Source organism: Micropterus dolomieu, linkage group LG18 (assembly GCF_021292245.1).
Source record: "Micropterus dolomieu isolate WLL.071019.BEF.003 ecotype Adirondacks linkage group LG18, ASM2129224v1, whole genome shotgun sequence".
Classification (NCBI taxonomy): Eukaryota; Metazoa; Chordata; class Actinopteri; order Centrarchiformes; family Centrarchidae; genus Micropterus; species Micropterus dolomieu.
This window is the reverse complement of record NC_060167.1, coordinates 36,382,280-36,410,236: the sequence shown is the minus strand read 5'-3', so window position 1 is coordinate 36,410,236 and position 27,957 is coordinate 36,382,280. Positions and strand designations below refer to the sequence as shown.

The following is a 27,957-nucleotide window of genomic DNA, read 5'->3' as shown; positions in this document are numbered from 1 at the left end:
CCTGCACTGGCCATTGTGTTCCCAAGTTTTTTTTTGTTTTTTTTGGGGGGGGGGGGGGGGGGCCGGCAGATGCAAACAGAATTTAGCCGGCTAAATCAGTTGGATTTTGTATATTACACTCACATTTTGTCCATATAATCTTAATCCGATTAAATTAGGAAATTAAATATACAAAAAGCACCGGATGTTAACAAAAATCTTGAAAAGAAAATTGAACCACTTTTTTCCTGTCAATTAAAGCTTTTTATCTTTAACTCCACTGAAAGTCTCAGTAAATCCATCTAACTCTGCACTTTCACGTCAGCGTGTGTGAAAATGATCCTGAGAGGGCAAATGATGGGATTGATTCATTTGCTGATGTCGGAGCACTTCACATTCTTGTGTTAACAATTAGCAAACGATAACAACTCACTCTGATGCTAACCAGGGTGGAAACGTGGTGACGACCTTTAACAGCCCTGATCTCAGATCTCATTCACACACACAGGTATGATTGAGAAATTAAATAAAACGTCAGTGTGGGGAAATGCAGATTCCCATGAAGATCACTGCACACATTTTTTGTGTGTGTGAAATCAATTGGGTCCAGATGTGTTATTAGGCCAGGATTAAAACAACGGGAAACAAGCCGCATAATGTATGAAGGCTTCACCTAACTTCCCTATTAATGCAATCAGTCTTTAATTACACAAAGTAAGAGTTAATTGACTTATTTTTGTTGGAGACACTCATTTTAAATGTGCTGTAGCTAATTTTCTTATAATCTCCTCACTGATGTTCACATCCCTTCTTCCTTTCCTTTCTCTTCTGTAATTATGCTGATAAAAATCTGGATGTAATTGACATAAAAAGAAAACTCTGGAAAGAATCAAAATGTGTATTAAAGCTTATTCAAAAGTCAAATCTTTGCGGAAAATAGTCTAAATATGCAGAGCACAGTGAAACACAAGTGCTCTACAATAGCGGGAACCTGTGTTTGTGGTCTGCTTGAACATTATTGCATTTAGTTAATCAGTTGCTATTTTGATAGATTTTTTTTTAACTCCATCTAGTGGCGATGACTTGCTGTTGCTTAACAGTAATACTGGCTGTCTGGGCACAGATTTTTTAGAACCAAATCAAATCTTGTGAGGCAATAAAAGCAAACAGGAGGAAATCTTTTTTCTTGACTGTCAGATCCTGCATGAATTTCAGTGTGCGTTATATTTAAACAGTGCAACACCTGGTCAGGATGGTAAAAGGGCGTCCTTGCGTAAAAAGAGTCTGACTACTTGAGAGCATTTTTACATGAATACATTTTTAATGGTGTTGACTTTGGCTTGGTTTTAATTAATGACTTGGCTGAAGCAGCTGCTAAAGCTCCGGGAGGCAAGATCCTAAAGGGAGTCCAGAAGCTGAAAGCTCATGCTGATTTTTTGTTAAAAAAAATACAGAGCCAGATCAGTTTGTGATCAGTGTGATGTTGGATTTGATGCAACTACGAAGCATGACAATGCGAAGCAGGAAAAACATGTTTAGTCGTCACCACAGAAGCCGTCACATTGCAAGTGGGAGAGGAACACATTACAAAGTAGGTTTTCCACAGTAACTGTATTGCAAAAGTAAACAAGGCTGGCAATCATATCATTCAACGACAATATGCTTGTTCCTCGGAATTTGCCATTTCTCGATGTCTTTAAAAAAGTGAGCCATGAACTCAAACAGAATCGTCTAAATACAGAAAAATATAGATTCAGGTCAAAAAGGATTGTAAATACTTACTAGTACTGTAAATAACAGTAAGGGAAGACAGCTACAACAGGTATCATCCACTGTCCTGGCACAGTGGATGCATTTAATAGGTCGGACATACAAAAAAAAAAAACCCACAACAAAGCAACACACATATTGTACAAATAAAAACCTGAAAATATGTCCCACTGACAGAGTTTGTTCATCTCATAATGTATCTGAGAAGTGGACGCGTGGTTTACATCTGCGACTAAAACGGTGTGATGGAGCCGTGGACACAGCTGCTTCTAATTATAATATTAACAATAATAATAACATGTCACATTGGAAATGTTGACCATGATACCATGACATTGAGTGAAGACAGGATGGAGATAAAAAAAAAAAATGTTCGTGATGCCCCCAAACACACACACACACACGCGCGCGCACACACACCCAAAAAAGGAAAAACAATAATTGTCTGCTAAGTAATTTCACAAGTAGATGAAATATTAAAAACAAAACCTCTTAAGAATTGTACAAGTATAAAAAAGCTACAAACATTAATAAATTACATCACTGACACATAAACACTTCACAAGGTGCTAGTAAAATAATTCCAAAACCCTTCAGGATACTAGAGCTGAAACAAGAGGCTGGTCATAGAAACTTTAAGTGTTTTTTTTTCCTTTTACATCATTTTCCCTCAAAGCTTCGTCTCTTGTTCAAACAGAATCACAATACAATTAGCTTTGTGTATGTAAGGCCATATGACAATAAAATGTATTGTTTCTTCAGTTGTTTTCCAGGCAACACCTTTAAATCTAATGAAAAGAAAAAGTTCAAAATGACTCTCTGCTATTAAAAAAACAAAAACAAAATGAAAGTTAAAAAATTAGGACTATACTGCATATCCACATATATATTTTTATTCATGTATTCATAATTAGCAAAACCGGTAAAAATGTAGAATTAAGCCTTAAGGGGAAAAGATACAAAAAGTAGTAATTTAAAAGGCTATGTACAAGCTACATTCTATATACTGTACTGTGTGAAGCCGTCAAAACGCAGAGATGAGTCAGGTTGGTGGTGCTGCCTGTGAAAGCAAAAGAAGAGAGAAAGTATCCCCATGTAACTGCAGACCTGACATGGATGAGGCTTATCATTAGCTACAGGTCCCACGTAGTGTCAGAAATGCTTTTTACGTCCACACACCAAATCCTGTTCAGCAGGCCTCCATTACCGTTTAGTCCTATGCTAGCCAATGTTGAAGTGCGAGACACATCCTGACAGCGCTGCTGTTTGATACACTTTGTGCTTTACAGTTGTTCCGTGAAGTCCCACAGCCTATCTACGTCTCGACACGAATAAATAAATATCACCGCTGATAGTGCTCTGCAAATGTATAAGTGTTAAAATAAAGAGATAAATGCTCGAGTTGACTCCAATCAAAACCGTACTCTACGATACACTGAGAATCCCGGCTGGGAAGGGAGAAAGGAGGTGATGTGTCCATTTCAACCCGTCGATCATCAGTGTGGCAATGATAAGCTGCATCCATATATGTGTAAAATCCCCCAAACCCTGACCCAAGCGCACATGCAACTGAATACATGCAAGGGATACTTTCAAAAATCTTGGAATGACTGCAATGTACTTCTACTTCATGTTTTAGCAACCCCTGATAAACTGACAGCTGTAGTAAAATGAGACATGTTCTCTTAAAAAATATTTATAGTAGGCTCTGTACACTTTAATATCTGAAAGTTATAAAGTATAAGTAGAGGCAAAAACCTATTTGAGTGATGTTCTTCTTAGAAATTGAAAACTGCATGATATTTTTTTCCATTGTTGGCTTTAATCAGTGAACGGGGGGGTGAGGTTGGGATGGGACCCAGCTCATGAATTCCCAGTCCTACAGCAGTCTGCTGCATGCTACAGGAGGAGCTTTCCGTTTCGATGGATCTTTAAAATCTTTCCAAGTCTCTGTTTGGCTGTTGCCATGCCTTTCTTTAGCCGCTTAGCTGTGAAAAGAACAAGAACAGACAGGTGATAAGACAGGACGTCCAGCCAGAGTGTTTGTGCTGCTGCTGCAGTGATAACTTATAACTCAATGGTTTTTATAGCTAAAATCTGAACTCCTTTATGAAACAAAATAATATAAACAAAAACTAGCCTTGTCTACATGCATGTTTGCAACATAGCCTTCTTCCTCCCTGCCGTCATGCTGTAGCATCGGTACGTTTCCTGGCCACCAGCTGTGGCTGGCAACGCGATATCCTTGATTATTTGAGCTGACCTCAATCGTCTGCACAATTGTTAGATTCCACAATCGAGGAAATGTTAAGCTCACGTTAGAAATGTTGCAACAAACAGAATGCGAATTAGGTGCGTTTCCACTGAGGCAAACAAACGTCCTGAGCACGGGGTTCCAACGTTAGGAAAAAAAGACTTACTGCTATTGTGCAGGTTCTTTTGTTTCAGCTCATTTGAGACTTTCCCACCAAAATGATGACCGAGACGTGCCAATAACGGGTCTCTTTGCACAGCTCCCATACGGTTCTCAAATGTAGCTGCTGCCATCTTGTGGCACTCGGCTTGCACATTATATAACAGCCAGCAGGAGTTTATCGTGTTTTTCTCTGGCCTGTAAGCGGGGACGGTCTTTATTAGATTGTGGCGACCATGCCCCCGGCCATTATTTGAGACTGTTGTTTTTTTTAACTACAAGCTTTTATTTGAGGAAATACATTATTAGACTTATACTATACTAGTGGCATAACATGAACAGAAAAAGACAAAGCATCGTCAACAAAAATGCCCTAGCCACTAGTGGTCAAAAATATAAAACATGTAATTTGTGTTGTAATTCCTCTATGTTACCAGTAGAGATCCACCACATTCACAGATTTGTTAACGTTTCTTTTGACAGATTGCTTTGACTCATGTTAGGTCACTTCATTTGTGATTATAAACACTGATCATCACATGTAGTATGAACATGCATTTCTTAAATCAAAATAAGCCCGATCTATATGGCAATGCTGTTACTACGGTGAACCCGACCTGGTCAGTCCACGCACATTAAGTTAAGGTTCAAAGTCTTTATCAGAGGATTTCTCAGAGTACCTTGAAAACCTTGAAAACAAGGTGAGGGTGTAACACTGCTTTTATCTGAAGAGCTGCCTCGTCTACATCCATCTATAAATCTACAGTTCATTTTACATTAATTAACCCTAAAAAGATAAACATACTATGCATGCATGAAAGGCAGCAGTTGTTCATTGCTAATAATAATTAATTATTCATTGTATTCACTACGATTTACCTTTGGCGTCTGCTGACCCCACACGGTCCCCCTTCGCCATGCTGTTGCTGTTGGTGCTAGTGGAGTTGGTGCTGTTGTTGGGAGAAGACATGGACGGTCGCCTCTGGCTGAGAAAAACCCCCGGCGCCATGGGCTGTGGCCCTCCCGGCGATTTCACTGTCCCAGTGTTGAACTCGTGGTCTGTCAGGCTGCCATCTTGAGAGTCCAGATTGTGCTCCGGCGAGCTACTGTCCTGAGAGATTTTCGGGGGCTCCTCAATTACTATCGTCTTCTTTTTGGTGCTTTTCTTCTTCTTCTTGGTTTTCTGCTGCTCCTCCTATTGACACACGTTTTGTTGGCCAATACTTACAGGAATAGTCACTATTACTATGTAAAAATATTGTCATGGCATACCTGATGAGAAAGCTTTGCTGCGGCTGCGGCCAGTCCCGTTTCTATGGAGGCCACTCGGGCTCCATCTCTTGCCGGCCGCTCCTGTCGAGGAACTGAGGGTCCTACACGAGCTGTGATGACATTGAATTAAGGGTTTAGGACACATTTACTACATAAAACTGTGAAGGGTAGAACTTTCGTTAGTAATGCAAGCATATACCTGTCGGGCTGTATGGAGTGTCGTCACTGCTTTTCCGTTTTTTCGATCTGGATTTGAAAACAGGATTATCCTCTTCGGACTCCAGCGAGGGGTAAACTAAAATCAAAAGGCGTAACAGATTATTAACATGTCATGCATGTCAGGTTTTCAATGAGAGGATGTAGAAAATGAAACACTGCCAGCCAATTATATGTCACATATGTAAAGCATAGAATGTGACGTGAGTGCACTTGGTTCTGCTTTCCGTGCATCTAAAATGGTGGAAGTTTCCAGTGACAGCATGCAGGACAGCTGTGAGACAGCTGCTGACGGCCCCCTTCTCTCTCCTGCTCACAGCACAGCCATTCCAATCTAGACGTTGTATTATCTGATAATTGGATGATCAAGATAAAAAAATGGCCTGTTTACAAAAGAAGGCCAGTGTGTGAGAAAAGCTTCACGCTGGCCTGAAGTATTCAGAGCGAGGACGTTCGTGCTGAGAACAACTAATTAGACACTAATTAGAAGTTCAAAAAGCATGTAAAATAACAATTTGGAACTTGCGTTAATGGCTTATTAACAAGCTGGGAGGTTCCAAACAGCTGTGTTTGGATGGGGTTCAAAAAGAAAACATTTCAGAGGGGGAAAAAATCACAAATTGGAGCAACACGAAAGGGCGGATTTGGAAAGGAGGCACAAAAAATAAACTTGAACCCTATCATCTACTCCTAATGAAAAGTTCCAGGCCAAATTTAGAATTAAAGACCCACATGTTGATCCACTGGGGTCAATCTGTTTTTAACTGCACCTGTTAGCAGCAGTGACAATCAGGCATGGCAGATAATTATTTTAGAATTTATTCGCTCAAAAAAATAACCGATACACTGGGCCGACCTCTGACAGCTTTTTAAAATTCAAATGAAACAGGAACAAGAGGCTCGTTGGCTTTTGGCGCTCACCATAATCTGAGTCCTTGAAACAGGCGTCCATGTGATCCTGGTCGTCATCATAATCCAGACTCTCAATACTGCTGCTTTTCCTGGGTTTCTTCGGTAGCCGTTTGGTGGGCCGCTTGCTGCTGTGGCTGCCGCCGCCAGCTCCTCCGCTGGCCTTCTTGCCGGCCTGCGCGCTGTGCGAGTTGCTCTTCGACTGGCTATTGTTTTTGGACTGGCTGTTGCTCCACGGCTGCTGCAAGCTGTCTGAAGACGACAGGTTGGCCATGGACAGCATGCCCTGAATGGCCTCCTGTGTGCTGGGAGATGCAGGTGGCTGACTGTAAGTACGTCAATAAAAAATACACAACAACACAGCCATTACACAGCAGTCAACACGCTGGCAGGGGTGAAGAGTGACTGAGAGAAATAATTGAAAAAGGCTTTTAAGTGGATGTAAATGTCACCAGTTGTGCTATTAAGCATCATTACCTTTTGACACCGGCAAAATATTACAAATTGTACTGAATCTGGAAGAGCCATGTAAAGCTGTCAAATCTAAATATTCTCCACGGACCTGTGATTACTTTAAGAACAGCTACATAAATATTCACACACCTATTAAGCTATTAGCAGCTGAGCTACAATAACGAGCAAAGTGACTATCAAGCAGTGATATAATGAGCCGTGGTCACTTCATTCCCCACACTCACACTGAGTTCCCTCTTCAAAGCCCCAAAACAATTTTAGAAATTAACATATTTCAGTCGATTTTTTTTCTTTCTTTCTTTCATTGCTCATTTGTAGCTTTCAATGTGGTGGAAACAGACCATCAAGAGAACTTGATCATCAAGAGCTGAACGAAACAGCAAACAGTGAAAGGCAAAGGGAAGAGCCTGGAGCCATGCAGCGTTTGATAGATTAAGGCGGGATGAAACAAACATTGACTTAACACAAACCGCTGACAGAATCTGCGTAAACTGTTGCTTCACCGCGTTAGTTGATTTTTCAGCTTTAAGCAAAGTTATAATATTCAGCTTTTTCATCCAATTATATCATCGTTGAGCCGGCCATTTGTTTGTCTCTGGGTTGCCCCATTAAGGAGTGTAAGACCTAAAGTGAATTTACAGAGAGGAAATAAGGTCCAGTGGGAGCCATTTAGAGAGTAATGGTGTGCATGTAGTGTAACCCAAGTGTGTTCAGATGTAAAGGTTCCTTTAGTGTTGAAGGAAATGGATTGAAAAAGCAGAAACTAATGACATCAGGGCTGGTCAGTCTACCTGTTGGTGCTGTAGTCGATCCCACCCACTTGTTTGCTGGCCTGCAGCAGGTCAAGAATCCCCGCAGCGCTGCCGCCCTTTTTCTTGACCTTAGAGTTGCGACTTTTGACCTCAGGCTTGGCCTCTGTGTCTATGTGCAGAGTCTCTTCATCTGAGGAGTCCACACTCTGATTTTGGAGAAAGTGAACAGAGTAAAATAGACATGAAAGACCCGGCAACAGGGGAAAGTGGTGTTGTTGACGTTTGCAACCAATTTCTTGTATTTAACGTGATTTCTCTGGATTTCAGCTATTTTGGTCCCTTCGTGTTAACTCTTCTAATGACGGTCTTCCTGCTGTTTCCTTGTTTGACCTCTTCTTTGTGGTGATTTAGTTTAACTTTAATTAATTCAGTTCAATTAATTTAGAAATATGCACCAAGTGCATTTTGACAGACAAAACATATAATAATACAGACCTAACTTAGGACCTTAGTCACTTCATTTGCTATTTCCAAACTCATTTGCATTTACACGATTACCACAATTTAAGAGACCCCAGAGGAATTTGAATACTCGGGGCAGCTGCCTACTTTACCCATTTAAAAATTCAGTCTTAGAAAGTAAGTGAGTAACTACAAGACTATTATGATATGGTTTCCAGTGACCTTTCATCAGTAAACACAACAGCATCTGGTATAAGCCTTTTTCTTCCTCTGCCACAGCTATTTCCCTCATCAGTGTGTGGTGGTCGTCCACAGCTTAGGGAGCTTCTTCTTCTGATTAACCCAGAATGCATTTTTTACATCCTTATTTAAAAATCTGAGCTCGAAAAGGAGCATTTCAGCATGCTCTTGTCCCTGTAATGCCTTGGAACCCGACTGGTTTTAAACTAATTCTGAGCTCATGGGATGTAGCTGGCCGGGCAAGTCCAATGTTTCATCATAGTATAATCACATTGCTACAATTGCTGGAAGTTTGCATCACAATATTTGATTATTGTCAAGGTCTTTATTTAAAAGTGATGTCATGTGATATGTACCTTGGCCACCAAGGGTTGGAACTTTGGTTTCTTGGCTGGCTGAATGGGGTCTCTGATGTCTGACAAAACTGGAAAAAAAAATGAATTCATCATTGAGCAATAACTAAAACACAAGTTGTTAATCTAAACGTTTTAATTGTTGATATAGTAGGGCTGGGTATTGATATGTGACATCTGTGCTAATACAATACCTGATCTCCTGTGCTCTTTGGTCAAACAATACTTAAAAACCAATACTTTATTTTGGTGAATTTAAACCTGACCTGACCTAGCCTGGTAATTAGACTGAACATCCATTTTGTTTACCTTCATTCATTCAGGGGGTTAATTTGCTTTGCTCTGTGCTAGCCCAATCACTCTCTACTGCCACCGGCATTTTCAAAGGCTGTGTCAATCTCATCCATGCTTGTCGCCATGTTTTTGTTGTTATTTTTCAGTGGCGTAGCTAGTTAGCTAATTAGCTATGTAGGAAGATGATGTCTCAAGTCTTTATCCCACCCACAAAGTTTTGATTGGACATTTGTTTTTCCAGGGGAAAATGGCCAAAAAAAACAGGGAAACTGGCAATCAATGAGCACTACAGCTAATCACTGAACAAATATGCACCCAAATATGCCAAACTGCATCTGTACTGAATAAAGAACTTCACCTAAATAAAATATACGCTAAAGTTAAATAAGTTCCCTGATTTAGACCAGGAAATATCAGCTCATATCTACATAGCTATCTAGCTACACCCACCCAGTCCTAATAATCTAACCGAGCATTTAATACCAATTGATCCTCAATCCTATGGACACATTTTAAGTCTATAAAAAATTGGGGCTTGATACCCAGCCCAAGTTGATAGTTTAAATAAACTGAAACACTACACGAAATAAGTCCAAAATACTCACAGGACTGATCTCTCTTAACAGGGTTCTTTTTCCGCCTGATGGGGAATTCGTCAATCTTCAGCTCCCCCTCATCTGAGACGTACTCATACTCATCTCTCACTGGCTTGGTTTTGTCCTCTTTTAGGTTTTGTAATGATCCAAAAACACTTGAGTTGGTCTGAGGTTTCAGCGTCTTGGAGCTGAAAAGGAAACCACAGGACAATAAGGGAGTGATACGAGGCTCAGCCAGGCACTCGCAGTGAGAAGTCCTCGAATTAGCTCTAATGGATATGGTGCTGATAGCCACATAGCTCTGTAATCACCATAATACACCACATGAGAAGGTTAACATGCTCTCCTCTCACAGGACCTTTCATGAAACGTTTATATGGCAATCACAGCCATTCCATACATACCCGAGCATTTTCTTGTGAGACATGGTAAAGCTGAATTTGTCTTTATTGCTTGACAGCGGCGTTCTGTCAAATTTGCACTCTTCCTCCATTTTCAGCAGGGAATCTGGTTTACTATTCTGTAAAGTTAAAAATGAAATAATGTCAAAGAAGGGAATTAAATTAACTTGATATTAAAAGACACATTGACCAAGTTGACTGAAATTAGAATATCACAGACTGGTTCATCAGCATTTTAACTGACAAGAATGAACGATCCAAGTTTAAAGATCCATTCAGTAGTTTTATATTACAAATGTCTCAAATGAAAGTGATGATGTTAATCTCCACAGATCTTATTCACTTTTTCTGGCCCGATTTAAACTAAACCAAATCTTCTAAAAGGAATGCAAAACAGCTGCCATAAAACTCACCCCTGGGCAGACTGTGTAATTTACTGAAATCCAAGAATATACATTTTCAAATATTCGCTCCTCAACAATTTTGACTCCTAAATTAAAGGCATGTGACGACGCGGTGTAAACTGAAACTGACATTTCACATCGTCTCATGCATTTCTTAAATTGACAATTACAGTACAGGCCTAATTGCCCAGCACACAGAGGAGCTGTGAACTTTTACGTGAATCAACAGTGATCACAAGGGAAGATGTGGTCTCCAGTGACCTTGGTAAACATCTAACAGGGTCTCTGCTCCATCTGCAAATGTTTGGCCTGATGTGAAGAAGCAGTTGGATGGAGATCCTTGGAGGGGCTGCAAACATTCCACAGCAGTTTGGCATTGAAGTTTCCATGAAACTAAAGCCCTCAAATGTCTTCCGTTCAACAAAATTACACTTTTGCTTAGAAAAAGCCTCCCCCTGCTGCTCTGCAATAATGATACAACAAACTTTTTTCAAAAGATGAGGGCATATGTAAATACTTAGATGGAACACAGTGGATATGGACGTGGCGTAATTCCATTAGGTAAACTCTGAGAGGGTGGATGTTTCTGGCGTAGCTCTGATGAGCTGCAGGCCTCAAATGTGCGACTTAGGCCACATCATTATTTTTGCTGATTGCTTTGAAGTGAAGTGTGCAAATCACTTTTGGATGACCCTACATTTTTTTGTTCAGCTGCTCAGCTTGTAAACTTCACAACAGCGTGAGTCTTCTTTACTAAATGCTGGCAAGCCTTCAATTTATGTGAACTTTTAAAGGATTGTGATATTATTTACTTTATTAGTAGCGACATGGACCAATAGCAACAAAACAAAAGTCAGTGGGCTCATCAAAATCTGGAGCTCATGAACATCCAAAATAGATTTTACTGCAGTCTTAACAGTTTTGATTGAATCAAAATACCTCTGACAGATGATACCTTCATGTTCTCTGGAAGCTACTTTGGCCTGTAACAACCATTAGATTAAATCATGAGCTTAAATGATCTTACCTTATACTTCCATTTGGCTTCAGTCTTGTTTTTATTCTGCTCTCTGATTTCAAACTTCTCCATGTTGTTCTGCTTTGATATTTCCTTCTCTGACATACTCAGGACATTCTTAACAGCCTGAAAAATGGCACGTATATGAAGAAAGACACAAATATTAATAGACAAATTCATCCAAGAGTAACTATGGGTTGCTTTTGCCCTTCTGCATGGTTACATCTGAGAAGCTTTCTGCTGGAAGGGATGCAAAAATAAAGTGAAACATAAAGTGAAAACTAAGGACACAAAAATCATTCTACAAAAAAAGAAATTTTATAATAAGATTTCCATCTTCTCACCTTTGTCTTTTTTGGCTGGTCCATTTTACTCAAGATGTCTTTCGCATGAGACTCAAGAGCGGCGAAGCTAGAGGGTTTAGGAGGCGGCGACAACTCTTTTGCTTTCTTCGCTTTCTTCTTTCCTCCTTCCTTGACCTTCGGCAGTTTCGGGGGCTTGGGAGCCTTGGGCATCTTTGGGGGTTTGGGAGGCTTGGGGGGTTTGGGGGGTTTGGAAGCTTTCTTTCTGGCTTTCTCTCTGCTAGGTGAGGGGACGTGGGCAGGGGAAACGGGCTCTTCAGGCTCAGAGTGGGTGGATGGAGGTTCCTCCACTGGTACCTTAATGCTTGGCTCACTCTTAATGGCTTTTGTTGCATTCTAGAAATAAAAGCAGGAACTGTGTGAGCTATATGAAATAGCATAACATATGATATATATATATATATATATATATATATATAAAAAACATCATTCTGTTTCTCTGTAATAGCCATTTGTCATGATTTTTGGCATTTTGTAGGTGCATGGTCAAAAGAAAAGGACAGATTCATTGATCGTGAAAGTTGTTAGTTGGACCCCTATATAAGATTTTATTGATATCACAAAGTTATTAAAATTTTCCCAATTTCAGTTCTGGTGTCAAACTGCTGTCCAACTGTAGACCCGTCTTGTAGGAAGTACACAGGAAGTACAGGGCGTCACTTCCATTAACAAACTTTTTTCCCCCCTAAGAACCTAATTCATTTAACTAAACAAACATTTCTTACGTGTAAAAAAAGGAAAGGGGTCATACGTTGAAACCATCATTTTGTACAGAGCATTAGGTCCACCGAGTGTAAAACTATCTGGAACCTTTAGAGAATGTTTGATCATATTATATTTATGCCAAAATAAAATCAAAATACCTCTGACAGTCTGATCTCTTTGGCAAGATCCTTAATGAGCTGTGATGGTTTCATGTTCTCTGGAAGCTCATCCTCATGTTCCAAGAGGGCCTGTTATGAGGAAAACAAACAAAATTGTCATTACCTTTCATAGCATCTTAGATGGACAACTGACAGCTCAATTGCTAATGTGTCCGTACCTGTTTTTTAGTCCAAGCTCTGAAAGCTCCATTGATGATTTTGGCACCATGTATCAGGTATGGGGCTGGTTGCTTATTTGCTTTATGTAAACCTGCAGAAAAACAAATCCAAATGTTTCATTCAACCATGGCGACCCTTAACAAAAAGCTTCATTCTCTGTGTCAGCAGTATAATGAAATAAAGCTTGTTTAAAGGACAATTTGGTATATTCAGTAATTACTTTATATAGGAGTATATATAGTATGTAAGTGGATTTGTGTGTTTTATATCAAACGTACAGTATTTTTATGAGGAAAAGCAGTGCAGACATTTGACATCATCCTGCCTTACCTTAATGGCATTGTCACTTTGTTCATGTTCAGTGTGATGTCTAATTTAAGATTTCTGTGCCGTAAAAAAAATGAATGGAAATGAAAAATGAAAAACAATGGCTGCCTGAAACAGCAGGAAAAACAGAAACACTTTGACTTTCTGTCTGATGTCTGTACTTATTTGTCCTCAGTTTTTCTGACATGTTGCATCTGTGGCGCTTCCTATGTACATATTTACACCTTAGGAGTTACAATAGTGAACTGCATTTCCCATGTGTACTTGCATGAAAAAAGTTCCAGTGTGCCCTATTTGATGTTATTAAAAGCTTTTGTCAAACATTTGCCTCGAGACTTAATTTTACAGTTGCAAAATAACCTGTCAGTGCTCTCTGTTGGACAAACTATGTAATGATTTCATGAACTCCATCATTTCTATTCCAGTCTAGATTAAACTGCGACAGCTCCAGACCTGATTTATGTGAAATTATGCAAATTCAGTTTTAGAGTAGATCGCCTCTTTCATTTCAGTGTAATGGCAGAAAAGCGGTGTCTGAATATCTAAGTATCAACTGAAGTGGATTTACAACCAAAACAGGAAATTATTAAATCAAGGCAAAAATACCAGCAGCAGTGAAGTGAGTCTTTTTCCTGCACTGAAAGAGCTGACCTTGTTAAAAAGAATAATGGCATATTAATGGCAAGGCCTCGTGGGTTAGAAGTAGTGCGCACCACACACAATTGCAATCTGGCTTTAAGACACACACATACACAGAAAATGGTGGAAACATAAACAGTTGGCCAAGCCAGCTGAGAGGAGTTTAAACACAGGCTTGTAATGGAGCAAGTGATTCTAGCTGAGCCAAACCTTTTGAAGCTAATCATCTGTGAACTCTGCGATTCACCGATTTAATGACTGAAATAATATTAAAGCATCCAGCTCCTCATCTGTGCAGCAGATATGCAGCCGTACGCTGAGTGTGCGGCTCAGAAAAAGGCATTTCTGACAGTGTTTGTGTTTTCTCTGCTTTCATGCATTCTTCAGGAGAAATGGAGTTAAATGAGGAGATGTAAGTTTACATTAAAATACCACATAGTATACCAAAAATAAAATCTATGAATACAACAAACTGATTTAGGAGTTTACCTTTGAATCGCTCGAGGAGATGTCGTCCCACATACCAGCACGCCGTCTCAAAGTTAGGGAAGGGGTTGAGAGTTTTGACCTTTAGCCGCTTCTCGATTTCATACGCTCTGAGGAGAATAACACAAGATGTTTCAGCTAAACATCGTCCTGCATTACTAACATTATTGCAACAAACTATGCAATTCACAATGTCTTTACAAACGTGGAGAATTCAGAAACAGCTTGGTGGAATTTAGAGCTAAAAGTCCTCAACGAGGACCCAGTGGAAACTTCTGTGTAAAATCAGCCAGTCTGCAAGTCACACTAAATCCCCTCAAAATTAGGACATGGCTGTCTTCAGGAGGCATGGCGGATCACAGCAATTACTTCCAAACACAATGACGACAACGCAGCATGAAGGATGAATGTGTGTGCAATAAGACAGGTGTACAAACCTCATCTGCATCTCCACACTCAGGTTGTGGACGAAGTGTCCAGAGAACGCCAGGCAGTCGACTGGAGTCAGTATTGCATTGATCCACCCTGAGGGGGTAAAAAAAATCCACTAATTGTAAATAATAAAGATATTCATTAATTCAATATTTCTAATGAATGATTAAAGAAAAATCATTATTATTACTTTCTGACAATACTGTTTTTTATATGATTTACGTATAAAAAACGTAATGTTCATTAGTCAGGTACTTCATTAGCTGGACTGACCAAAGACAGACATCACTGTCCTGTTATTTTATCCATAAAAAAGATCCCTATTAATTTTCTAGAAAAACTGTATAGCAAAACATACAGTATATAAGCATTGTAATTAGATATAATGTGATTGTCCATATCTCCCACCACTAATGAACAGCTTCATCTATCAGAAAAGAAAAAACTTAAACCATGCATGTTATTTCCATTTGTTACTTATTGAAGGGAAAAAACAACAATACAGCACTTAATTAATTAATTAATTAATAATCAATCGAATCCTGATTTTTTTCTTGAATGTAGTAGCTCTTAAGTTAGAAAACATACACTTGTCTGTCAAAAAAACTCAAAAACTAACTCTAACCGACATTTACAAAGTTAACAATGGTATAAAAAACTGAAAAAGCTGAAACCAGAATATGTTTAGCATTTTTGCTTGAAAAATGAGTTCAGCGATTAATCAATTATTGACACCAATTCTTTCAGTATTTTTTCAGTTTTCATTACATTCACTGGCACCTTCAGATTTTTTTGACTGGGGCTGCCCACGCAGGGCGCTGACTTCTGCACGGGTGGCATGCAGTACGAGTGTGGCTCACACAATTTACCATCATAATCATCTTTAATTACAGTAACATTACGGCTTCTCACATCCTGTGGTGACATTTTTTTATTTAAAAGAAGTCCTGACAGGGAAATTGTACCTCCATTCAAAAATACTCGTCCTGTCTCTGATTGGCAGATAGCCAATCATAGTTTAGGATAAAGGGCGGTCAATCAGATTGCATAGATGGCCTCGATTTACATTACAATTAGAATCTTTAGGATCAAGACAAGATATTCCCTCACAAATGAAACAGTATCATTATATTATTACGTGTTCTTCAAATGTTCAGCTGTGTTCGTGCCCTGAGCGCAGCTCTGACCTGATGGGATGAACAGAGTCTGCCCTTGCTTCAGAGTACATTTGTAACACTTGTCCACCTGGTCGGCAAAGAACATCTCGCTGTGATTGGATGATGATCTCCAGCGCTCGTACAGAGACAGGTTGGCAGAGGTGGGCTTGATGAGGAAGAAGATCTTTTCTCCCTGCAAACACAAACACAATCAGATATTCTGGCATCATCATCATATGAGAGACGGAGCTTAATATCTTCCACATTTCCTCTGGAAACATTCAGAATGAAGGAAAGTCAGTGCTGTTTGAACTGAATTCTCATCATATCAGACGACACTGAGTGTCTGATAGCTATTTGTGTTACATGGCCAACTCTGACTCAACATACTGGTCTAACCGTGAGTGTGACACACCTTTAGGACGTGGTACCAGACGGAGGCGCCCCCGCACTCAATGTGGAAGTCTGTGTAGCTGTCTTTGACACAGATGAGACAGTATTTGGTGACTTTTGGCTTCCCAAGCAGAGCATCATCAGGCCAGTAGTTTTCTACCCAAGACAACCGCCGCACAATCTGTGGACTCTCCACTATGCTGTTCATCCTGTCCCAGAAAAACAGGAAAAAGAAAGGAACACCAGGAGTTTTCCAGCTTTAGAAGCCAAATCTCATTTTAGAAACTTCATTTCAACCTTCACCATCCTCAGATCCAGTGTGTGTACCTTGTGTCAGAGAACTCCAGGTTGATGACATTTAACACTTTCTTTCTGTTTGTGCTGTAGTAATAATCGACAAACTCTTTGAGCTTCATCTTGCTGTCGGTCTGTTTGGTGACGTCAACGACGTCCACGCCGACATCAGGACCTGAGACAATAACAGAGGACACAGAAGACACGATAAAACAAGCTGAAGGAAAACTAACCGCCTACAAGCTAAACGTTTTCTTTAAACAGGAAACTGGTTTACAAAATATGTCTGTAGCAGTATACTGTTGATATGTAAGAAGTGATCTCATCACTGAGCGCTTGTGCACAGGGAAGAAAGAACAGATGCGCCCCCTATTGAAAAGCAAATAGTATAGTGCATTTCTTAACTTTTGATTCTTTTATCTTAAAACACAAATATCAGATGGATGTAGTAGTAGAAGTAGAATAACAAACATTATTAGTAGATATAACAGTAAAAGTAGTATTGTTAGTAGTGGCAGGAAATGTATTATTAGTAGTAATGGTAGTTTTACTCATGTCACTACTTCCAGTAATGTTACTAGTAACGGAGTGGTATAAGCAACAGTAGTAGGGATAGCATTAATTATAGTAGTACTAGTAGTAGTACGTTGATCATTAGTAATACTACAGTATAGTAGCAGCAACAGCAGAAATATTAGTGCTGACTATTGCAGTAATAGAGGCGGTAAAAGCAACAGTTGCAGTAGTGCACTAGTAGTAGTCACAGCTGTAGTCACAGCAGTAGTAGGGGTGGTAGAAACAAAAGTAGTAATTATTATACAGCAGCAAGAATAGTAATCCCGGTAGTAATAGCAGCAGCAGTAGTAGTTAGTGCAGTAACTGTCAGCAGTATTTCCTTACCGACATAGTTCTCCACATCACTGATGTAGAAGGTGGGAGCAGGCATGGACATGCCTAGGCCCTCTTTCTTCTGAGCCAGGATTGGCTCATTGAAGCCGTTCTCCTCCAGGTAATCCATGGTCAGCTGACCACCGCTTAGCTTCACCACGACATCATCAGCACTGGAAACCACACACAACCAGTGACACACTGGCTTTTCACCAATTGCAGAATTGAAATAAAGACCTGACTGCTAAACCTGTTAAACTGTCTGAGGACAGATCCTGAAAAGTTATGAGACTATGCCCTCTAGTGGAATTATTAATAAAGTCAGGAATAATATTGCCAGGAGGACAATATTTAAGAATTCCAAATGAAATATCAAGAGGCCAAATCCATATAAGCAATCATTTAATTTGATTAGAAGTGAATTCATTAAATGTGAGCCCAATTACAGATTAAGTATGACTTCAGTTATAAAGATGGTGTGATTATCACCACTTTATCTCACACTGTCACCCCGTTTATGGTGTTGACAGTTACAAAACATGTGTCTATAATGTCTTTACCTTGGAAATGTCCTACTGCGAAGCTCCTTTATGAAAACCTGACTGCCGTTCTGAACCGCTTTGATATCTGTGCTTTGCCCCGTGTCATGTTTGCTCCAGTTCTTTTTCTTTTTCACTAAGGAACAGAAAAAATAAAACATAAAAAACACTACCAACATCTCCACACTGCAAGAAAAATGAAAATAATTTCATTTCATATTCAGACATTAAATGTTAGATCTGTGACAATAATTTTCTGTCACGTGACGAAGAATAGTCAACAAGTTAAAGCTGAGAAGAAGTGATATAATCATACCAGCAAGGCAGCTGTTTTACTTCTTTGTCAAGAGAAGTAACTTTCAGTCAGCAACAGTCAATACAACTCACCCTGAGGAGCGCTACTTACATGTGGATTTGCCGTGGGTCTTCTCGCAGTTTGGACAGTGATATATGTCAATATCTGGAGCGTCATCTTCATCCACCCCAACACAGCTGCAACAACACAAGAAACACTTTTTAATGTTTGGGAATGTGACCCATTTTCCCACATGTAGAGGTTTGTTAGGGTTTTGAATGTCTGTATTTGGTTCTCTCTGCTTCCCTGCAGTATAACACTCAACCTGCCTGAAAGAGAACTGAAACTTGGTTGAGTTTTATGATCAGTCACATCATGCATGCTTTTATTTTGGTCAAAGTTATAATGTTATCACTGCACTGATAACAGGGCTGTGAAACTAGTGAGAAACGGCCAAGGTGATGTCTTCAAATTGCTTGTTTTGTCTGATCACCAGTCCAAAACCCTAAGATACTCTGTTTACAATGATATAAAACAAATCCTCACGTGAGAAGCTGGAACCAGAGAACATTTAAAGTAGGAGTGGGAATCACCAGAGGCCCCACGATGCAATATTATCACGATACTAATGTCACAATACTATATTATTGCGATTTAAAAAATATTGCCATGTATTGGAATTTATTATTTTTTTCCAACTTTAAATTGTGTCCCCAAAGGAAACCTCTTCTCAAAAGCAATAGCTGTTATTATTATAGTACCAAAAAAGTTAAATTCTCATGTACAATTTATATAATAAAAGATCGATACTTGGGAGACTATAAATATCCGTCTACACACTCTAAATGCACAAATATTCTATATCATAGCACTGTGGTTTACAGCGTGGCTGCTGTGGAAGGAAGTGTTGGTTGAATTGGCACAAGGCAGTTTGCCTCTGTTTGTGCCTTTCATGTAATAATCCCTTCTACATTACTATTTATTTATCTCATAACACTCTTTGTGACTGGAATGTGATCATCGGTGCATCTGTAAAAATCACAACAGCATGAGAAATATAAACTAAGGCTAGAGAGTGAAGAGAAAGCAGAAATGTATGTAGTGCAGAACATGCACAGGCCTCAGTGCTGATGCAACAAATGGCATCGTGGGAAACACATTAAAAACACAAAAATGTCCAGTTGATTGATTTGAAAACAAAACATGTTTCAAATGATGACCAGCGCCTCCTACTGTTTCTCTTTTGCACAAGCAAATTCCTCCCGTTTGGAGCCTCTGCTCCCAACTCCACTGAAGTGGGAGTTTCCCAGAATACTTCCTTTTCCCCCTGTGAACTCCACAGCTTTACTACACCGCCTACTTGCTTTCACTGAAGGCAAACACATGAGTGTGTGGAAATGCTTGTTAATGACATCCTTAAATTGGAGGCCTGGAGAAAAACTCCTGAAACTCTTACTAAACATGAAATGTGCAGACAAACATATGTTAAGACACTTTTACTGTCCGCTTTTTGTCGTATCAAAGAGTGTGGCAGTGAACTCACTTCAATTTGTTTGCTAAGTAGCAGGAAAGCCATGTTTTTGCCAAGTTAGGAGTACGGTGTTGTCTTTCAGTGTCTGAGGATTATAGAAACGTCTCACCTTGACTACAGTAAAGCTGTGGCACAGCTCCAGACTAATTCTGCTGACACGTTTCTGTCTGAGACTAAACGCACATCATAGGATCAGATTACCTCAACTTTCTCTACACTGTTGCCGTGTTGGTATCAAAATTGATTTTATGAGTATAGGGTTTATTTTTAAACCTGGGCCAGGTCTAAACCACATCTGAGTTCTTTCATCACTTTATGAGCTGCACGGCAACGTTGTCCTTGAACATTTTAGAAAGTGACTTCAACCTTCTACCTACCTCTCTGGGGTGCAAGAGGAATGAGACGGATAAAATATCATCTGATAAGTTCCTGCACTGTGATGATACATAAAAATTTATGTTTGTCACCGTTAGGTGTTAAAGATTTCCATCTGTACTGTTTGTCATGCCCTCTGAAGCAGTGTTTTGTATTATGTAAAGAAAAAGTTTAAACAATGGGATCAAGCTAACTTTTCTGTAAAGCAGTCGCAAGCCAGCAAACAGCGTGACTTTAATTCACGACAAATCATCAATCTAAGGAGTCAAATCAGAAATGCTTCGTCAAATTACACCTCTGATCGTTTGGTGTCATTTTTATCTATTAACACAGATGGACAGTGCATTTTATGGAGGCTTCTCGCAGGAGGTCCAACAAAGCCTGTGGAATACATTGAGAATTAACTTTTTAATGGATGATTACAAATAGATTCACTTCCTCTGTTTGCGAATTTGTGGTGTGAATTTCGAATAATAATAAGTGACAATGAAATCGAAAGTTTGTCTGACATTCTGTGAGGCGAGGAGTTTGGAAGCATTAGCGTTGATCAAGCAGAGAGGGTTTAAAGAAAAAAACTCTAGAGCGATGCATTGTGGGAAGTGTACATACATACATGTACTTAATGTACAGTTAATTCGATATTAATGCAAACACAATCCAGCATCTTGCTAATAGTGTACAGTGTTGTTATGACATGGAGTCATATAGGTTTAGGTGCAGTTTCTGTTACCCTCCCTGCCTTAGGGAGGAGCTATTTTGTGTTTGATATGTTCCAGGTGGTGGATAGTGGATTTTGCTGGAGGATTTGCCATATAAAGGAACCTGTGTGGAGGTCGAACACCCTCTCTTCCCTTTCCCCTACCTCCCCAGCCAGATGGGGGTTCCGGGGAAACTCACCCTCTGTTGTAGTTTTTACCCAAGTGCTGGAAGATAAAAGTGTAACTGCAAAACAGTAGGGGAGAGCTGCCACTTATTTTGTTTCCTGGCCAGGGAGTCAGGGTAAGTATCTGTTGTTTTTCTTTTTGCATTTCCTTTGTTGTTAGGGTTAGTTAAGCACACGCCTGTTTTCTCTGTTGCTTGTATCAGCCACTACCGGGACGGATTCAGCCCTGTACGCTCAGACTACAGGGACACCATAAAACAACCAGCTCACAGCAAAACGCAGATTTCACATAAAAACAACAATAAAGGTTTATGTGCTGAAGCCCATCAGACCAAACAGGTTCAGATGATGTCGAGTAAAAACAAAGTGAGCATTAGTAAAGCTGGCGAAACAGAGAAAGTCACGTTAGCTCGCCGGCTAACGCTGAGCAGTGAAAAGTTGTTTCGCTTTCCACATTACTTCACCAACTAACGCGACCCATGTTACTTTCCTGTGTACCACTGTTAAAGTGTTGATTTAGCCTGCAAGAAAGGATGTAACGGTAAAAAGCAAATGTGGTTTACTATCTTATAGTAATGCAGCCACGAGGAGCAAGCTGACGCTACATTAGCTCCGCCCTGCCGCTGTTCGCTTCATAACGTTGAGTTTAGGTTTAGTGTGGTTTTACCGATACTCAGGTACACAGCGTCTCCACCTCTCCGTCGCTGTAACTAACGTGACTCACATAATACACTGCAACAAAACGGTCACAACAACACAGAGGAAGAGCCATCCACTAACACTACAGTAAAGTTACTTACTGCGGTCTAACCGTTATAAAGTGTGACACAGTCTCGTTATAATATTCAGTCCAGCTCACTACCCGTTTCATTATCATCCAGCACATTTAGCTGTGAAAGATACACAGATAATAATGTTAGTTACTGAAAAGCAGAGAGGTGAGCTAACGACAATGTAGCACGTCGGCTAAATGCAGTAAATGAGACGTTTTCATGTAACCAGCCAGAACCGGCCCGTCTTACTTTGATAGCAGAAAAATAAATGAATTGATAGCAGCTGGTGCTGAAATAGATCTGTCATGACAGATACAGCAGGCCTTTTTTATATAGTTTATGGTGCAGGCACATAAGGGGAAAAAGGCGTGCTCTTCTCTTTCTTTTGGGGTGTTGCTTGGCAAGCAAATCCATAAAAATAGCAATCTGGTTTAAAAAAGTATCGATTTAAGTACTGCGTTGAGACGTTTCGATTCTACTAGATACCCATCCCTACAGCTGATACCTACAATACTCTGCCATGATCTGTGATGTCCAATATGGCTGGGAGAGCACCTCACCTCACCCAATACATTTCTGCTAAAGCTTGTTACTTTAAGCTAAAAGAATCATGACAACAGTGGTGCAAAGACACGGATGAAGACGTTGGACGAAGCAAGGAAGAAAAAAAAAGCGTGACGAGCAAAAGACAAGGAAGAGCTAATGTTAGCAAACTAGATAACCCACTCGGATATTGGTAATGTTACTCTAATGGTGCTTTCAGACCAAAAGTGAAGTGAGCACTGGGGGCGGTGTGTTTACATACAAAGTCAATGCAAAGACGCGGAGCACCGCAAGTTCCCGTCGGCAGGTGCAGACGGTGCAAAGGCCTTCATGTGAGTTGAAAATTTTCTACTCAAGCGAGAAAGTCGCTTGATGTTGTGTCGCGATAGCCTATCAGCATTGAGATCCAGACGTCACCGACGACTTCAGAGTGTTGTGTGGAGAGTAGCAGGCAGAGCGATGAAGTAAAACGCAGACGGAAAGCTACTAAGCTGCCGAGAAAAGCCGAGGACAGAGCCGGGAACAGCACTGCAGCTTTTGGACAGAAATATCCGTAGTCGGTCTGGATTATGCTCTGACAACTACGCCTGCGGCAGGAGCTCGGAGTAAACTGCTTTTATTAAATTAGTTTTTTATTAGTTTTTGGGATTACAGCGTTGATTTATCTTCATTGCAGCATCTTAGGAGCGAGCTTCCGTGCATTTCCAGTTCCACTGTTGTTGTTGTTAGCATCTGTCAGCACCCAGAGCTCTGTTGGACTTCTATTATCGGTCAATATGGGCTAATTGTATTTAATCGGCATCGGCTGTTTATAACGGCAGATAGATGACAATTAAAAAAGAAACAGAGTCAGATCCTTCACTCATGTCATGGGTGTTGCATAGTTTGCCCACCAGAGAGCGACCAGCTGCAGCTCCACAAACACCACAGAAGTTTGGAGTTTACCGGAGCTTACTGCAGCATGTAGAAACAAACATGCAGAGGGCTGTGTTAGCGGTGAGTCGGTCACGTTAATTACATGACTTTTATAATTATTATAGAAACAGACTCCATCACTTCTCTTCTCATGAAAACATTCATGACTTGCTAACCCTCCCGTTTTTCACTGCACTCCCCGGCGTCCTAGCAGGTTAATGTTACGGTAGCTGGCTGTTGGAAGCTTCGCTACTGACAGACCTAACTTTAACTGTAGATTTATTCTGAAACAGTGTGGCCGTTCTAGTGAACGGTTCACATTTGTCTCTAGTTCATCACTTCTAAATATTCTCTAAAAGCATGTAATGTTACAACAGCTCACGCTGCCCATTGCTAAATTAGCCACAAAGCCTATGCCGTGTTTATCAGTGGAGGAGCGCTAACGTTAATGAACCGTTAAACTATAGTTTCTGGTGTATTCTAAATATATCTGCGAGCTGCCTGTCTGCAGTTAGTCTGCATGTCTGAAATGATTAAACCAGAGTGGACATGTAAATAAACGTGAGCTGAACAAGAATCTAACACGGCTTCCTGTAGCTCCTCTTTTTGTGACATTGTAGATGTGAAATGCTGCAGTCAGAGCCGTAACGGCTCTGGTTGTAGTTATAACATTAGTTAAATGAAATCTCAAAGTTGCAGGTCCTCGTTGTAGAGAGTCATGTGGTATTAGATGCATTCAACAGCAGCTCACTGTATCATAGACGGCATGATTTAGACAGATGATGAGAAATGGTTTCTCGCAGCTTTGGTCAGAAGAGTGCAGGTAAAGGGATCAACTAGATGTGAATATGCTACATTGGAATTATGGCAGATTATGTGTAAAGTGAAATACACATGCTCTCACTCACTCTGTTTACAGATGAAAAAGTTGCACATTCCAGCAAATATTTATTGATGTGCAATTGTTTACTGTTCACTTTTTGAGACTGTAATCGATTTTATTAACATAATCCATTGAAGAAAAGGTTTTATAGCCCACATACATACCAACTTTCAGTAGTTTATACAGTAAAGGGGTCTACTATCCAAATCATTCTCTAAATCTAAATATCTGCTCATAAATCTTTTTCTTATTATTTTTTATTTTTTTTTATATCCGCATTGGCCCCCAAAAACCCATATCGGTCAGGCTCTAATATAAACCAGACAACCTGGAGAGTTCAGAAAATATGTGCCTGTATCTTTATTCCAGCTATGTTTGTACTTTACTGTGAACAAGCTGGTATAGCATAGCTCTGATCAATCCGGACTCCACCCAGAAAACAAACATTTAAAAAGTTGTTGTTTTGCTGACAGACCTGACAAGGCATGAATTCATATTCAAAAATCTGAATCATATTGTAGTTATTTCAGCATCAGTTTGATCGATTTATTTCAATTAAATCACAGCAAAATGTTTATTTTGGGTTCATATAGCTGTAGTAATCGCGAGTTGTGTTTATTCACGTTATCGCATTGTGTGTGTACACTTGGCAGTAGTCCAGCGATAAAAACCCGCGAGGAAAGCGTTGTGAGGATTAAAATCACATTTGGTCTGAATGCACAGTCAGTGCGCTTTCGTTGGTTGCTGTTTATCTTTGTTGGCTGGCCTGCCACCCAAGTTTCGAGCAACATTATGCTGCTGGTGGAGAGCGGAGTGCCAAATCACATAAAACCACATCTTACATATTGTTGCTGTTAAGGTTCAGTATGTAGGTTTTAGTGGCATCTAGTGGTGAGAGTTGCGAACAGCCCACGATTTGTAAAGTCGTTCTTCTGACTTCATGTGCTCTTGCATTTGAAAGTGGAATCAACATGGACACTACTACAAAGATGTTGCTGGATTAGCATTAGTTTACTCTACAATAGGGTTGACCCCGAAGAGCTGAAGATTTGAGGCTTCAATGGGCGGAGCCTGATTCGTCTGTCAATCTCAGTCAAAGCTTAGCGGCAAAATGAGGATCGCGGATTTTGGCAATATGGGGCTAATCAACTTCTGATTTTACACAGAACTACCAGATTTCTCCAAATAGTTTAATAGACAACCTATTACATTATAAATATCAACATATAATGCTGTAAATAAACATGTAAAAAGGAAAAAGCTTTTAAAAAATGTTTTTAAAGTGCGTGTATAAATCCAAAATTACCCTTAAGGAAGGGGGATCAGAGCGCATGTGTAGGCGTTGCGTGTATGTGTATGTGTGTAGCGGCAGAGAGACGGAGCCCCAGCTTCACAGTGTTGTGCAGAGTAGTCCGCACCTCGCGTGACGTTCGGATCACCATTGATGAACCACACAAAGAATATTATGTCGTTTTTAAATAGCACAAGACCGGTGAATGGCAGGCGAGCAGAGAGAAAATGATCAACAATAAGCCTCCTTTTAGCTGTAAATGTACAGTGCAAGTTACAGTGACTAATGAATAGAGACTGCAGCTCTCAAGGTTAAAGTGGATCTACTGTGTGTAACCACTTCTCTTCTTACTTCTAACAAACCAGACTACTACTACTTCTTCTTCTGCTTCTTCTTTTTACGTATTCAACATAGTGACGAAACGCACTCTGTAGAGCAGTTTGTCCACGGGCTACTGTAGAAACATGGCGGCTTGCATGCAAGGGGACCCGCAGTGTATGTAGATTGAAATGTCTCATTCTAAGGTAATAAAAACATAACGGTTCATTATGTAAGGTCTTTATACACCACAAAAAACATAGTTATGTATATTACATTTCTGTCAATAGTTAAATGTTACAAACTGGACCTTTTTAACTTTGTTTCTTTTTTTACAGTAGTCGAAAAACAGCCAGGACCCTGACCACTGAAACGCTGTGTCAGTGTGGTGAAAGCTACAGATAATCCACTAACAGTCACAAACAGGAATAACATAAGAAAGTAGATTTATGTTGCTAGCATGTCTATATGTAATAAAGATAACAATTAGTCCTATAGGCTCTTATTACACACAGTTTTGCAAACAATTTCTATATTTTTGGGTGTGTGTCACTGGCCAGGTTAGTCCATAAGGGGTAGTCAAAGACTGTAGTGAAGTAGAAAAATGACGAGGAATAGCAAGTATAGTGGGAGAAAATGTGTAGGTCTTAGGCTACATCTGGAATAAAAATACTGCTGAACAGTGTGAAGCTTTATGCAATAGGAAGGATTCCTCTAGTACCAAGTTGTACCAACCAAATGATACATTCATAGTTGCACATTTTTGAACATACACCAATCTACTTCTTATTCTTAAATGTGGGCATTTTCCAGTGAAAATATGTAAATCATTGTAAACAATGAGCCTTACATTTAATACAATGTAATGTGTCTTTATTGGGGTTGGTCCCCCATCAAGTTCTATTTGTCCTTTGCAACAGTTTTCTATTGAATGTATTATGGGAACTGAAAAGCACTGCAAAGTCTGGTAAGACTTTCTGATTTCACAAATAGCTAGTGGAGACAGTCAAGTCTGACTAAAACCGCTGGTCTTTAAAAACAGACAGCTTTTTAAATGTTGATATTAGAGTTATGTGTTAACCATAGGTAAATCTGGAGCATTTATTTTTAAATGATGTTTTCATGGAGGTCCCAATGAGGCAAAATGGTTACATTACCTGACAAAACAGAACTGCGTTGACATCATGGTGGACTGACATTGTATGGTGATGCAAGTAACTACAGAGAAGGTATAAAAAATACTATGTTTGGCTATCAGTAGCTCCCATGTAACTTTAGTAGTTAATGTTGGTTGGAGGTTTCACTCCTACTTTCTTCTTCTTACATTCACGTACTGTTCCCTGATCAGCTCTGTGTTATCAGAGCGGGAATGAATGAATGGATGCTCTGCAATTGCAAACTCAGCACTTCCTGAGTTTAGTTTCTCCAGTGAACCACCAGAAGGCTTTTATTGTGAAGCAGCAACAGGAAGTGTTAACTTAGGCTTCATCTACAACAACCACCCCAGAGATGGAGCTTTAACATGGGAGTACAAAGCGACTAAGGTAGCGGAAAACCGCCTGGGAGTCGTCGCAAAGCAAATAAAGCGACATGCACAGTAACATTACAAGCGTGTGTTATTTGCACAGTACGACATATTTTAATAAAAATACCAAAACACAAACACTGTCAGTAGCATTGTGTTTTTGCTTGGCATGACTGATAAGACCCAATCAGGAAGCTAAACGTGAGTGTCTGGGTCATCGTTTTTAAAGTCCTCCGTTTTTGTCTGTCAGCACTAATACGCTACTCTGGAGTTTTAAAAGGAAAACGGGGTCTGCAGCGTTTCCAAACTTCTCCGTTTTAAGTCTTTGGATTTGCCGTTTTAGTCTGCAAGGGAGGTGCAAACATAGCAAAAGCATTTTCAAACACTGTCTCACTTTTACAGGAGAAAAGGCCTTTAAGGATGAGGAATAACTGGATGTTTGCAAATGGACATCAGGTTAACTTCCCCACCTCCACCTCTAGAGCAGGGCACAGGTGCTTTGGTAAACTTTA

The 27,957-nt window shown here is 39.9% G+C and overlaps 1 protein-coding gene across 2 annotated transcripts in view; it reads right to left on the bottom strand.

Annotated features, from left to right (window-relative positions):
- Nucleotides 1–1,278: 1,278 nt before the first annotated feature.
- Nucleotides 1,279–27,957, bottom strand: part of phf2 (PHD finger protein 2) — a 31,909-nt gene continuing 5,230 nt past the window's right edge. The window contains exons 2-22 of one of the 2 annotated variants that reach the window (XM_046075179.1): nucleotides 18,520–18,605; nucleotides 18,135–18,249; nucleotides 17,587–17,747; nucleotides 16,720–16,861; nucleotides 16,415–16,601; nucleotides 16,030–16,192; nucleotides 14,848–14,935; nucleotides 14,414–14,520; nucleotides 12,958–13,049; nucleotides 12,779–12,868; nucleotides 11,898–12,251; nucleotides 11,563–11,679; nucleotides 10,135–10,250; nucleotides 9,740–9,918; nucleotides 8,844–8,911; nucleotides 7,825–7,991; nucleotides 6,572–6,885; nucleotides 5,634–5,729; nucleotides 5,435–5,544; nucleotides 5,042–5,357; nucleotides 1,279–3,737 (exon numbers count right to left, since the gene is read on the bottom strand). In XM_046075179.1, the coding sequence (XP_045931135.1) occupies nucleotides 3,649–3,737; nucleotides 5,042–5,357; nucleotides 5,435–5,544; nucleotides 5,634–5,729; nucleotides 6,572–6,885; nucleotides 7,825–7,991; nucleotides 8,844–8,911; nucleotides 9,740–9,918; nucleotides 10,135–10,250; nucleotides 11,563–11,679; nucleotides 11,898–12,251; nucleotides 12,779–12,868; nucleotides 12,958–13,049; nucleotides 14,414–14,520; nucleotides 14,848–14,935; nucleotides 16,030–16,192; nucleotides 16,415–16,601; nucleotides 16,720–16,861; nucleotides 17,587–17,747; nucleotides 18,135–18,249; nucleotides 18,520–18,605 (3,157 nt within the window). In that variant the 3' untranslated portion in view covers nucleotides 1,279–3,648. The remainder of the gene's footprint in view (nucleotides 3,738–5,041; nucleotides 5,358–5,434; nucleotides 5,545–5,633; nucleotides 5,730–6,571; nucleotides 6,886–7,824; nucleotides 7,992–8,843; nucleotides 8,912–9,739; nucleotides 9,919–10,134; nucleotides 10,251–11,562; nucleotides 11,680–11,897; nucleotides 12,252–12,778; nucleotides 12,869–12,957; nucleotides 13,050–14,413; nucleotides 14,521–14,847; nucleotides 14,936–16,029; nucleotides 16,193–16,414; nucleotides 16,602–16,719; nucleotides 16,862–17,586; nucleotides 17,748–18,134; nucleotides 18,250–18,519; nucleotides 18,606–27,957) is intronic. The other variant, XM_046075180.1, reaches the window with a different exon arrangement.